This window comes from Engystomops pustulosus, chromosome 2 (assembly GCF_040894005.1).
Source record: "Engystomops pustulosus chromosome 2, aEngPut4.maternal, whole genome shotgun sequence".
NCBI lineage: Eukaryota > Metazoa > Chordata > Amphibia > Anura > Leptodactylidae > Engystomops > Engystomops pustulosus.
In genome coordinates this window covers 14,312,577-14,326,508 of record NC_092412.1, presented here as the reverse complement: position 1 = coordinate 14,326,508, position 13,932 = coordinate 14,312,577, and the positions used below count along the sequence as shown (strand labels likewise).

Here is a 13,932-nt window from a genome sequence, read left to right as displayed (position 1 = left end):
ATGTGCAACACCCCTGCCAATGCAAGGCAGAGGAGTTATTGCGAATAAGCCCCTAATATATGTGTTCCCCTCATAGAGAGTCTGATCAGCTCCTCTGTAGGACACTACACATACACCTAGGTAATTGTGCAGTGGTAGATTCTGCCTGGATAGGCAAGGGTTAAATTTTATTTATTGTTGTCATCCAATAATATGCCTCAATGCACTTAATTGTGAACTGGAGTGTGATTGGAGGAGGAGACCACCTGACCAGGGATTAACTAAACCCTTAGTCAGGGGAAGAGTTAGCTCAGTTCAGACCCAGCTCTGCTAGTGAGCAGACAGAGAGTTGAGACCCAGCTTCTGACTAAGAAGCACCACCTCAGAGCACATGCTCTGGCCACAGGCCTCCTAGGCCTCAACAGCTCTATAGAATGTCAGACCACCTTCAGGGCTAACACTGAACCATTCCAGGATACAAGCTGAAGCTTCCTACATTGGACACAGCTCCATCCCAGCCTGCCCCTGCATCCAGGCTGGTGAACAGACTCCTGTGGTTTCCTCTCCAAGAGCACTCCCAGTATCCTACCTCTGTAAGGAATCGTTGGGCACGTTGCCTGCTGTTCTTGTAGGTTCGAATAAAGAACTGTAAGTCATTTTTGCACAACGTTGCCTTCGTCTGGTCCCTGCTATGGCTGTATCACCATCAAGGGCACCCCCATCTATCTACCAGGGACACACACTACAGACTCTAAGGGCTGCCCCAGGGAGAATCAGTACCACAGCCTCTCCCTCTATATCATTTATTGCACACACCACCTGCAGGAGACCTGCCAGGCCAAGGGACAGCCCTCCGGTCCCCATACCAAGCACCGTGACACTAGCATGCCTAGGCCGCAACCGCCAGCCACTCCGGTATTCTGAGCCCCGGCTGCCTCCAGGCCCCAAGAAAAGGCTAGGCCCTGGTGGGGGATGTTGCACATGCTTTGTGTTAAAGAATATCTACCACCAGGATAAAGGATTGTGAATCAAGCACACCGACATATTTCCACCTATGGTAGGATCCATTCTACTTAAATATTGTTATGTCCATATTTTTAAGAAAAAAGTCATTAACAATTGTGCAAATGAGCCTGAGGGGTTGCGGGCTTCATAAATACCTATGGAACGCTAATTTGCAGAATTTTTAAAGACTTTTTATGTAAAAACCAGGGCACAAGAAGCTAAAAAAGAGCAGATCTTGCAAGAGGGGGCACACATCAATATGTCAGTGTGCTTGGTTTACAAGCCTTCATGCTGGTGGTAGAAGTCCTTTAAGGGGCAGCCTTTCAAGTTAGCAAAACTAGGCATTTTTTTCCATTTCCCACATTGTAAAACATTTCTGCATATGTGGCAGCAGTAGGCGGTCATCACACAGTGTTGGTGGTAAAACTTCTCACTCACCAGTGGCCCTCAACAAATGCAGTCAACATCAAATGACCTGGGAAAACGATGGTAAAAAGATTGGGGAATTTTTTCTCTGTCCTCCTGATTTTCCCTCAGATTCTTTAGAAGTCTCACAGACTGATTTTTCATTAAAGGATGACGGTCCAGGATACAGACCAGATGCATACAAGGATCTTGGACCTCACCCTGGAGATGATCTCCTTGATAACCGGAGAGGTGAGAGTCTCCCAGGACACGGCTCTTATCTCTAGAAATAACATCGGGAAATGGCTGGAGAGGTGAAGGATTCTTAGGATCTATGTAGTGATCAGTGTCTCCCCATACACAGGATTACACAGTAGTGAAGAAATCGTCTGGTGAGTGTGTGACCCCCCGTGTGTCAGGAGGATGGACCCAGAGCCCCATCACCCAGCCTCCACCTCATTCACTGATACATGAGCAGAAGATCCTAGAACTTACCTCCAGGATCACTGAGCTGCTGAGCGGAGAGGTGAGCGCTGCCGGGAATGCTGGGACATTGTACAATAACACAAGGGAGGTGTCTGGGTGATGACTGTGTCATTGTGGGTGTCAGGTTCCTATAAGGTGTCAGGACGTCACTGTCTATTTCTCCATGGAGGAGTGGGAGTATATAGAAGGACACAAGAATCAGTACAAGGACATCATGATGGTAAAGGGACCACCACAGATAGAGAAGGACAGAGACCAGATGGCTGCCAGGATCCTTGACCTCGTCCTGGAGATCATCTCCTTGATCACTGTGGAGGTGAGAGTCTTACAGGACATCACGCTTATCTATATAAATTCAACTTGAAAAATGAAAGATTATTATGTACTATGTAGTGATCAGTGTCTCCCCATACACAGGATTACACAGTAGTGAAGAAGTCGTCTGGTGAGTGTGTGACACCTCTTTTGTCAGGAGGATGGACCCAGAGCCCCATCATCGAGCCTCTACCTCATTCACTGATACATGAGCAGAAGATCCTAGAACTTACCTCCAGGATCACTGAGCTGCTGAGCGGAGAGGTGAGTGCTGCCGGGAATGCTGGGACATTGTATAATAACACAAGGGAGGTGTCCGGGTGATGACTGTGTCATTGTGTGTGTCAGGTTCCTATAAGGTGTCAGGACGTCACTGTCTATTTCTCCATGGAGGAGTGGGAGTATATAGAAGGACACAAGGATCAGTACAAGGACATGATGATGGAGGACCACCAGCCCCTCACATCACCAGGTAAGAGGAGACCTTCCTGATTATAGAGGACAGAGCAGGTGTGAGGTCACCTAGACTCCTCCATCATCTCATCATCACATATAGACAATGTATCAGTCACTGTGTATATTTCCTATAGATGGATCCAGTCAGAGAAATCCACCAGATACATGTTCTAGTCTTAAAAATTCTGAAGATTGTCCAGAGGATGCAGAGCAGAATGTCCCACGGGATCATCAGGTAGATGGAGCTGCGATTCCTGTAAATTCCATGTTGATTTATATAATTAAGCTTTTACTAACCTTCTCCAGCAGCAGAGGGTGGATGAGCCAACAGATGATGATGGTCACTGTGGTAGGTCGAGCCAATAAATGCTTTCTCGTCCTTGAGGTGGGCTGGCTTTTTATCATCCTGCCAGCTTGTGTAACATAAGATGTTTGTCAGGATCAGTGGATCCTCTGGACCACCGCGGGCGATGTACCGTATTTTCCGGACTATAAGGCGCACTTAAAAGCCTTGGATTTCCTTGGAAATCCAAAGTGCGCCTTATAGTCCGGTGCGCCCTATATGAGGGCAGCGGACCCTACTTACATAGGTCCCCGCTACCGGAGACAGCAGATATCCAGCGGGAACTGCAGACCACGCGGCACGAACAACTTCTGCCGCGTGGTCTGCAGTTCCCGCTGGAGATCTGCTGTCTCCGGTAGCGGGGACCTATGTAAGTATGGTCCGCTGCCCTCCTCCACCTCCCCCTCACCTTCCCCCCTCACCTTCCCCGCGTCGCCGCGTCTCTTCTCGGCGTCGCGTCCCGTCGGGTCTCCGCTCCGCCCCCGGACCTCCGCCACACCCCCGACCCTGCGCCTTATAGTCCTATGCGCCTTATATATGGAATTATTACATATATGAGGCGCATCGGACTGTTGCGCCTTATATTCCGGTGCGCCTAATGGCCCGGAAAATACGGTAACTAGCCGACACCTGGGACCGGAGTCTAAGTGGCACCTGGTTTTCACCAGAGCCCGCTGCAAAGCGGGTTGGACTTGCTGCAGCAGGATACCACCAGGTCGTTCCACAGGTGCGACTAGGCCCGCGGTGGCGGTCGCGGTAACTTAGCAGAAGACAGTCTCGCGGTCAAGTTCAGGGTCAGGGCAGACAGCAGAGATGCAAGGTCAAGTCCAAATCCGGGGTCAGCAACAGGAAGTCCAAGCAGGTGGGAACGGAACACAGGCACACGGACACAGCAACACGGAGGAACTTGGGTAACACACAGGAACGCAGGAATAATCACCAGGAAGCTTTCTCTCAGGCTGTAAGGCACAAAGATCCGGCAAGGCTTGCAGGCAGAGGCATGCTTATGAAGAATTGGGCAATATGGCCAGCGCCAATTAATGGCGCTGTCCCTTTAAGTCTGGAGAAGCTGCCGCGCGCGGGCCCTAGCAGTCGGGGGGCACACGCGCACAGCGGAGAGGAGCAAGCCAGGAGCCAGGATGGATGAGAAGCACTGGCGGGGGCAGAGGAGCATGGGTGAGCCTGCGACCCGCGATGTGGGTCGCGGGACCACCCACGACAATGTTTCACCACAAACATCTCAGTGTTCTTCTGAATCTGTCATTATGTCTCTGGTTACTGTCCTCACTCTTCGTAGATTCAATTTTCCTCCTGGCTTATGTCTCATTGCTTTGGATATCTTGAAAATGTTCAAATGGCCAAGCATCATCTCATTCATGTGTTGATATGGGATGGGATGATAATGTCTCCGATTTCTCCTTATTCTCCTTCCGTCCTCTCATATAACTTCATAAGTCCACGGCCCCAGTTTCTGGACTACCTTTGCCTGATGCCAGTGCTTGTCATATTTGCTGCTGGGCTGGATCCACACCTTATCGTGTCTCTAAAGTTCAGGCAGATCTTTTGCTGATTTGTTATTATAAAAAGCTTTTGCCTCTCTTGATTTTTTTCTCAATTGATCACAAACTTGTTCAACAAGCTTTGTCTTTAGCGGATGACTAGTAGTTGGTAAGAGTGTCCTGGGTCATCTACTCATGAGCCTCTGAGCTGGGCTGCTGTGGAGGCCTTGTGTGGTGGTGTTTCTGTGACCCAGTATATCTGAGATACATCTGGACCTGTCTGCTTTGCTTTTTGCATTAGTCTTTTAATTGTTTTTACTGCTGACTTTCCTTTTACATTACTTTGGGGATATCCTACAGTTGATGTCTGATGGTTATATTCCCATGTTGTGCTAAATCTTTTAAACTCTTCTGAAGTAAATTGAGCAGCATTGTCATAGAACAAAGTATCAGGAATTCCATAACTGGCAAGATGGGCCTTGAGTTTTTTTTATCACTGTTCTCACCTTCTCTCCTGCAAATAGTCCACTTCTCAGAAGTTGGAGAAATAGTCCACGGTGATCAGGTATTATTTGTCAGTCCATGTGAAGAGGTCCATGCCTATCTTTGACCATAACCTATTTTGACAACCACATGGTTGCAACGCCTCCTTCGGTTGCTATATGAGGCACATATTTCACATTGTGCCATGTAATTTTAATGTGGTCATTCATACCTGGCTATTATATACACTCACCGGCCACTTTATTAGGTACACCATGCTAGTAACGGGTTGGACCCCCTTTTGCCTTCAGAACTGCCTCAATTCTTCGTGGCATAGATTCAACAAGGTGCTGGAAGCTCCTCAGAGATTTTGGTCCATATTGACATGATGGCATCACACAGTTGCTGCAGATTTGTCGGCTGCACATCCCCGTTCTCCCGTTCCCGTTCCACCACATCCCAAAGATGCTCTATTGGATTGAGATCTGGTGACTGTGAAGGCCATTTGAGAACAGTGAACTCATTGTCATGTTCAAGAAACCAGTCTGAGATGATTCCAGCTTTATGACATGGCGCATTATCCTGCTGAAAGTAGCCATCAGATGTTGGGTACATTGTGGTCATAAAGGGATGGACATGGTCAGCAACAATACTCAGGTAGGCTGTGGAGTTGCAATGATGCTCAATTGGTACCAAGGGCCCCAAAGAGTGCCAAGAATATATTCCCCACACCATGACACCACCACCACCAGCCTGACCCGCTGATACAAGGCAGGATGGATCCATGCTTTCATGTTGTTGACGCCAAATTCTGACCCTACCATCCGAATGTCGCAGCAGAAATCGAGACTCATCAGACCAGGCAACGTTTTTCCAATCTTCTACTGTCCAGTTTCGATGAGTTCGTGCAAATTGTAGCCTCAGTTTCCTGTTCTTAGCTGAAAGGAGTGGCACCCGGTGTGGTCTTCTGCTGCTGTAGCCCATCTGCGTCAAAGTTCGACGTACTGTGCACTCAGAGATGCTCTTCTGCCTACCTTGGTTGTAACGGGTGGCGATTTGAGTCACTGTTGCCTTTCTATCAGCTCAAACCAGTCTGCCCATTCTCCTCTGACCTCTGGCATCAACAAGGCATTTCCGCCCACAGAACTGCCGCTCACTGGATGTTTTTTCTTTTTTGGACCATTCTCTGTAAACCCTAGAGATGGTTGTGCGTGAAAATCCCAGTAGATCAGCAGTTTCTGAAATACTCAGACCAGCCCTTCTGGCACCAACAACCATGCCACGTTCAAAGGCACTCAAATCACCTTTCTTACCCATACTGATGCTCGGTTTGAACTGCAGGAGAGTGTCTTGACCATGTCTACATGCCTAAATGCACTGAGTTGGCGTCATGTGATTGGCTGATTAGAAATTAAGTGTTAACGAGCAGTTGGACAGGTGTACCTAATAAAGTGGCCGGTGAGTGTAGATTCCTGTGCACGATGCAGACAGCCTTCTATTCCTATATAAGTAGAGTGAAAGTTTTTTAGTATATCTCTTCTGAGAGATTCTGGTATAACAGCTCTATCTACCTTAAAGGACATCTACCACCACATTTAGGGGTGGTAGACTGCCCCCAAATGGCTGCTTGTTACCCTATGGGTGATGGGGGACTCCTGCTGGCATGCTCCAGGCCGTCTTCTATAATGAAATGTCGACTTAAACTTTATTCAAATGAGCCGGAGGCGCTCATCGTTTGGCTAGCCGAGTGCCTAATGGTTCAGTCGGGATCTATTTATTCACGCTCCTTCTGTTTTCCTCCCCCCCCATGTAGGCCGGCCGCAAGCACTGCGGACAACCGGTGATGTCACCCATCTGTCTGCTAATCTTGCTCATGCGCGGTAGTTACCGTCCATGTGCAGCTGGCGGGAGAGAAGTGCGGCTGTGCAAGATAAACACACACGTAACACTTATTTGCATAAAGTTTATAAGTCAATATTTCATTACAGAAGACAGCCCGGAGCATGCTAGCAGGAGTCCCCCATTACCCCCAAGGTAACAAGCACCCGTGGGGACAGTCTACCATCCCTAAATGTGGTGGTAGATGTCCTTTAAAGATGATTCCTTGCTGCACCGAAACCTCATCATTGGTATGAAAGAAGGAGAACTTCCTTTGGAACATGTGGCTTGCACTTTGGCCAAAATGACCGCTTTGAGGATCTGGAGAGTTTTATCTTTCTCTGTGAATGTCTGAATTTCTTTTAGCTTGCCCTTTGACACTGGTAGGAGGTCAGCCATATTGATGCTTTCCATGTCTTTATCTCCATCCTTTGTGATGGGTAGGTAAGTTCTACATAGAGTATCTGCAATCAGTAAGTCTTTCCCAGGACAGAAGCATGTGTCAAACTCATATTTTTAAAGTTGTTAGCGCATGCGCTAGAGTCTCTTTGGGGCGTTTATTAGCGGTTTCGTGGTAATACTCTGCATCAGTGTTGCTCTCAGGCCATTTTCTGAAGCATCATATTGTACCACCACTTTCTGGATCAAAATACTTTATGATTGTTGCATCTGCAGTCACCTTCTTCACTGCCTGGAAAGCACTTTCCAGGGACTCTGTCCATTCCCAGAGAATATCTGTTTGTGTTAGCTATCTTCGGGGGCTCAAACATGTCTGCCAGATGCTTGCAAAACTTTGATAGGTAATTTACCGTCCTGGAAACTTCTGTCTTGTACTGCCCTTACCTTTTCCGGGTGGAGTTTCACACCATTTGAGGTAAGATTTCCGATATATGGGACTTCTGTCAGTTTCAGTTTGCTTTCTCCTTGTTTAGCTTCACTCTACATCTGTCCAGAAATAGTTTCACCTTCTGGTCATTTTTCTTCAGTAAAATTGTAAAAATATATTTAAAAAAACTATATAAATGACGTATCATCGTAATCTTAATGATAGAGTAAAGATAATATATTATTTTTATGGTACGGTGTACAACCCCCCAAAAAATGCAAAAATAAACCAAAATTGGCGATTTTCTTTTCCTCCTAGAGGGGATATAGCAGGAACAGTAATTTTCAGAATTGAACAAGTTAAGCAAGGAGGGAGTTTTTATAAATAAGATCTTACGGAGCGAAAGTAAGTGGATCTTTGATTTAAAGGGAACCTACCACCACAAATCTACCTATAAAGGTAGATCGGGTGGTAGGTGGATGTAAGGGACGTGAGGAGAGCTCTTTTTAGAGCTAATCCTCACGTCCCCGCTAACTTTTGGGAAACTTTATTAACCTAATATGTAAATTTAGTTATGCGGCTACTGGGGCGTGGAGTAGCCGGCATGAGGCTACACAGCGCGGCTACTCCACGCCCCGGTAGCCACATTACTCCTCCTACCCTGTTGCGCGCCCTCGTCTGACAAGCCGGCTACTGCGCATGCGCAGAACGCCATCATATCGGACGAGGGCGCGCAGCTACGAGGAGCTGCGCGCCGGACACAACAGTGTAGGAGGAGTAATGTGGCTACCGGGGCGTGGAGTAGCCGCGCTGTGTAGCCTCGTGCCGGCTACTCCACGCCCCAGTAGCCGCATAACTAAATTTACATATTAGGTTAATAAAGTTTCCCAAAAGTTAGCGGGGACGTGAGGATTAGCTCTAAAAAGAGCTCTCCTCACGTCCCTTACATCCACCTACCACCCGATCTACCTTTATAGGTAGATTCGTGGTGGTAGGTTCTCTTTAAATACTTTAGTCCTGTCAGGACTGAACACTGAAATTGAGACATTTGCTTTCCAATAATTTAAGAAAAATACACATTGGATTGATAAAGAACTCACAGAAATGTCATCCACTACAAGGCTATAAAAGGGTTAAGGCAATATGGCTCGGTATGCTTGTATGTTTGTATATTAGGAAAATATAAAGAAAAGATAAATAAATGTAATATGCTTACAGATTATGCATATTTCAGCTTCAAAAGTCCGGGCCGGATTAAGGGTGGGGGAGGTCCCGGGGTGCAGACTGGTGGGGGTCCTCCCCAGAATTGTAGTAAATGTTGCTAGAAATAAATTTATACAGCCACCCCAGTAATATATATACACACATTTCCGCAAGATGATCCGACAGAATATGTGTTTTTTTCCAGACAAAATAAATAATTCTTATATTTCTGAACAATATGAGTGACATGAATATAAGTGTTATACAAAGAGATATGTGATCACATTCCAAATGGCTGAGACATATATAACTCGCCTTTATTAAAAATGGGTTATGGATGAACATCCGGAACACCTGGATATAAGATAATCTCTGGATACATTTCCTTGTTTTCTCATGTCCCTCATGTTGGATCTTTCCAGGAAAGTTGTGGTGGAAGGAGGAGCGGAGAGGAAATCCCCTCATCAGTGACAGAGGAGGGTAAGAGCCTTTCATGTATCTTGTGGGTTATTCTTCCCTTATACATTGCAGGGAGAGGTCACATCCAGGGGAGGAGATGGAGATGACATAGACACCGGCTCATCTGTCTCTGGTCTCCTCCTCCAGTCACATCCGTATGTACCCACATGTTGTGTTACTATGAGGCTATATTATTGGATGTTACTATGAGGAATATTATTGGATGTTTCCTCTCCTCAGACATTTGAGGCTGGAGATATAGTAACTGGAGATTTATAAATGGAAGAACTGAATGGTAATAGAATTTCAAGTTAATCTATTCCATCTCACTAAGCATGAGGTATACAGCTGGCCATGTGTCTGGATGGTGGTTATGTTATAGGTGTCCTGTATATGGGGCTGAACGTGACATCCTCCACTTATTTCAGCCATTTTCTAGGACTGTTAGGCTCTAGGGTGAGATGGGAATCTCTGGTTACACAATCCTCTTATGTCCTGGAAGTAGAACAATATGGTTTTTAAGGATTTGATGACTTCTGTTTAGTACTTGGTGTTGGATTCTCATCAGATTATCTGACAATGTATTATATAAGCAATGAATATCTATGATGTTGGTAGTTTTATCCATAGCCGACTGTATGTTACTGACACGTTGCTTCACTTCTGCTTGTAAAGGAAACTTCCAATATTAATTTCTTGAATTTTCAGGAAGCAAACGTAAAGGACGTTCCCGTAGACGCCCCCCCTCATCTTCTTGTGGTGAAGTAGAAGATAATCAGTCACATCTTTCCAGAAAGGAGGGAAAACGTGGAGATAAAAGGAAGGTTTCACGTGAGGAGCAGTTTATCCAGAAATCAAGTCTGGATCAACACGTGAAAATTCACACAGGAGAGAAACCATTTTCAGGTCCTGAATGTGGAAAATGTTTTAGGAATCAAACAATTCTTAATAAGCATCAGACAAGTCACAAATCAGGGGAAAAGACGTTTTCATGTAGTGAATGTGGAAAATGTTTTGACGAAAAAGGACAGCTTTCTATACATCAGAAAACTCACACAGGGGAGAAGCCATTTTCATGTTCAGAATGTGGAAAATGTTTTAGTGTTAAAAAAGGTCTTCTCCAACACATGAAAATTCACATTGGAGAGAAGCCATTTTCTTGTACTGAATGTGGAAAATGTTTTGGCGAAAAAGGAAAGCTTTCTATACATCAGAGAACTCACACAGGAGTGAAGCCATTTTCATGTTCAGAATGTGGAAAATGTTTTACGTACAAAGAGGTTCTTACTCGACATAAGAGAATCCACACAGGGGAGAAACCCTTTTCATGTACTGAATGTGGAAAAGGTTTTAGTCAGTCACCAACTCTTATTCGACATCAGAGAATCCACACAGGGGAGAAGCCATTTTCATGTACTGAATGTGGAAAATGTTTTAGGGAAAAGGCAAAGCTTTTTATACATCAGAGAACTCACACAGGGGAGAAACCATTTTTATGTACAGAATGTGGTAAATATTTTAGGCACAAATCACTTCTTGTTGAACATCAAAGATTTCACACGGAGGAGAAGCCATTTTCATGTACTGAATGTGACAAATCATATAATAATAAATCAGGTCTTGTTGTACATTATAGAACTCACACAGGGGAGAAACCATTTTTATGTACTGAATGTGGAAAATGTTTTAGGCACAAATCACTTCTTGTTGTACATCAAAGATTTCACACAGGGTAGAAGCCATTTTCATGTGCTGAATGTGGAAAATCCTTTAATAATAAATCAGTTCTTGTTGAACATTATAGAACTCACACAGGGGAGAAGCCCTTTTCATGTACTGAATGTGGAATATGTTTTAGTCAGTTAGCGCAGCTCTTATTCGACATCAGAGAATCCACACAGGGGAGAAACCATTTTCATGTGCTGAATGTGGAAAATGTTACAGTCGTAAGTCCCGATTTGTTAAACACAAGAGAAAATGACACCCGGTGTAAGAAGAGATGTTACTGTTTACAGTGTAAGAAGTGTGGCCAGTTTGGAGTTTGATTGTTGGACTTCAATCCATAAAATGACTTCTGCTGATTATCCAAAGATTGGAGATGTGGGCAGGTGCTTGGGTAATCATCTTGTTACTATGAAGATCTGTTCCATACAATTGGCCTATTGTAAATAAACACAGTACAAAATGTTTTTTTAGTGATTTTAACATATCACCTGTCATTGTCAGCAGCGAATCAGTGAATTAATTGTAATGAATCGGAATTCGTTTAGAATTTCAGGAAAGCTTTGTTCCCACAAATCACCGTAAACTTCGGATTTGTTACGAATCAAAGTTTTTTTTACCCCCTTTATTAGCAAAATGGGCGCGAGCACAATGTGTTACATGGGGCAAAGAACTCTGGGAAGGAGAAAGGAACACCCTCGATCACATGTGCAGACATGAAAGCCAATCAGCGACCAATAGGCTTTTGTGATGTCACAGCCCTATAAAAACGGGCAGCTATTTCCAATCTCGTCACTTCACACTGCATGTGCTGTCTCTAGCGTCTAGCTGCTTGTACTCACTAGTTGCTCGAGTGATTTTTGCTCCATTTTCAGGGTGTCCGTTTTGGGGGATCTGTATAACCCAAATTGCATTATTTTTTGTTGCTGAAGTTCATAGCAAGAAATCTGTGTAAAATCCACATAGTTGCTGTAGTGATTTTTGCTCCTATTCCAGGGTGTCAGTTCTTGTGCTTATATATACCCCAAATTTCAAGTTTTTTTGGTTGATAAAGTAGATATCAATAAATTTGTGTCAAATTCACATAGTTGCTGTAGTGATTTTTTTCTCAAAGTCCAGGGTGTCAGTTCTTATGCTTATGTATACCACAAATTTCAAGTTTTTTTTGGTTGATAAGGTAGATATCAATAAATCTGTGTCAAATCAACATAGTTGATTAACCAATATGTCAGACAGAAAGATGGCAGGTGGAACAGGCACAGGTCGCAGCACAGTAAGGGGACATCGCAGCAGGGGTGACTCTGTGAGGCCAGAACTGCCGGTTCATCTAGCGGCAGTGTGTTGATTAACAACCCAAAGGTTCTCGATTGGTTGACTAAGTCATCCACTTCCTCCCAAATGACATCTGACAACCCCAGCTAAGAGTCCGTGGGTTCGTCAGATACAACCCTTAGTTGGCATGGCCCAGGAGCAGGTCAGCAGCCCTCACCTGTCCTCAACCAGCCTCTGTCCTGTTCATTTCCCTCAGCCAGAGATCAACTAGGTGGTCTGGGCTAAGCGCCACTGTACAACGAGGACAAATTTTTTGAGGACAGTCAGCAGCTGCTTGGCAGTGAAGAGTTGGGGCAGACATCTCTTGCTTCCCGCTTAGCCACACCAACAACTTGAACAGGAGACGCCGCTTTCTCCTCCACGTTGTCAAACTGCTGCTTCTCCGCTAATGTCCAACTCCTCCTTCTTCTCCACCACCACCTCAGCCTCCACAATTCAAAGTGCTGCTCCATCATACCACATGTGCAAGGCACAGCAGTGTCACACAGTTCTACACCTGGTTTGCCTGGGTGATCAAAGTCACACAGGGGAGGAACTGCTCCGCGCCATGCAAGAAGAAATCAATGTGTGACTTTCTCCCAGACAACTGCAAATCGGAAACCAAGGTGACAGACACTGGGAGGAACATGGTGTCCGCGCTGCAACGAGGAGGGATGGTCCATGTGCCGTGCATGGCGCATGTGCTCAATCTGGTTGTCAAAAGGTTCCTGAAGTCTTCCACTTATATGCAAGACATTCTAAAAATGGCCAGGAAACTGTGCATGCACTTCATCCATTCTTACAAATCAAGCACACCCTCCTCGAGTTGCAGCAGCAGAACGTCCCCCCCCCCCCCAACATAGGCTGATATGAGATGTTTCCACCCGTTGAAATTCCAGCCTCCATATGTTAGACTGCCTGTATGAACAGAGAAAAGCCATTAATGATTACTGTAGTACGGCGGGCATACATCAACGCTGGGGAGAGAAGGAGGAGGAGGTGGGCACAGCTCACCCCCGCCCCTCTCCATAGGCATATACAGTGCACGGCGCCGTATCACGTAGAAAGATAGGACATGTCCTATCTGTCTACAGGCTACGGTACGGTGCAGCACGTGTACTGCACCGTACCGCTCCCGTACAGTGCCGTGAGCCCATAGAAGTGTATAAGGGACGTATATCGGCCGTATATATACGTCAGCCGTATATACGTCCCCCATACACATGTGTGAATGTAGCCATAATTTGTGTTTTGGACAGGCAGAGTGCAAGCTCTCTCCCACTTATGAAAGAGTTCAGTAAGGCCCTCAAAAAGTGGACAAGGAAGCTCCTGTCACATTCCCATTCCCTCCATAAAGCTTCTATCATCCTCCGAGCCAGAAGCCGCACAGAGACCAATAGCTTCACATTGCTGAGGAAAGACCAATTGTCTTTGGTCTCCTAGTAACTGTCAAGGTGTACCTTCCTGTGGACTTCCTGAGGAGTGGAGCATCAGTGTTGGAGGGGGCTTAGGATTCTGATGGTGACACAAAGCAAAGCCTCCCCCAAATACATTTCATAAAT

The 13,932-nt window shown here is 45.6% G+C and overlaps 2 protein-coding genes and 1 pseudogene across 3 annotated transcripts in view; 2 read left to right on the top strand and 1 right to left on the bottom strand.

The window, feature by feature from the left end:
• The window catches only part of LOC140119963 (uncharacterized), a 1,020,783-nt gene that overhangs the window by 2,303 nt on the left and 1,004,548 nt on the right, over positions 1 to 13,932 (top strand). Inside the window, exons 2-6 of the mRNA XM_072139399.1 lie at positions 1,560 to 1,641; positions 1,754 to 1,915; positions 2,000 to 2,191; positions 2,293 to 2,454; positions 2,539 to 2,662. Of these exons, the coding sequence (XP_071995500.1) occupies positions 1,561 to 1,641; positions 1,754 to 1,915; positions 2,000 to 2,191; positions 2,293 to 2,454; positions 2,539 to 2,662 (721 nt within the window). The 5' untranslated portion in view covers position 1,560. The remainder of the gene's footprint in view (positions 1 to 1,559; positions 1,642 to 1,753; positions 1,916 to 1,999; positions 2,192 to 2,292; positions 2,455 to 2,538; positions 2,663 to 13,932) is intronic.
• The window catches only part of LOC140119798 (uncharacterized), a 66,667-nt gene that overhangs the window by 23,966 nt on the left and 28,769 nt on the right, over positions 1 to 13,932 (bottom strand). The gene's annotated exons all lie outside the window — the stretch shown is intronic.
• LOC140119771 (uncharacterized) lies at positions 9,220 to 12,131 on the top strand (annotated as a pseudogene).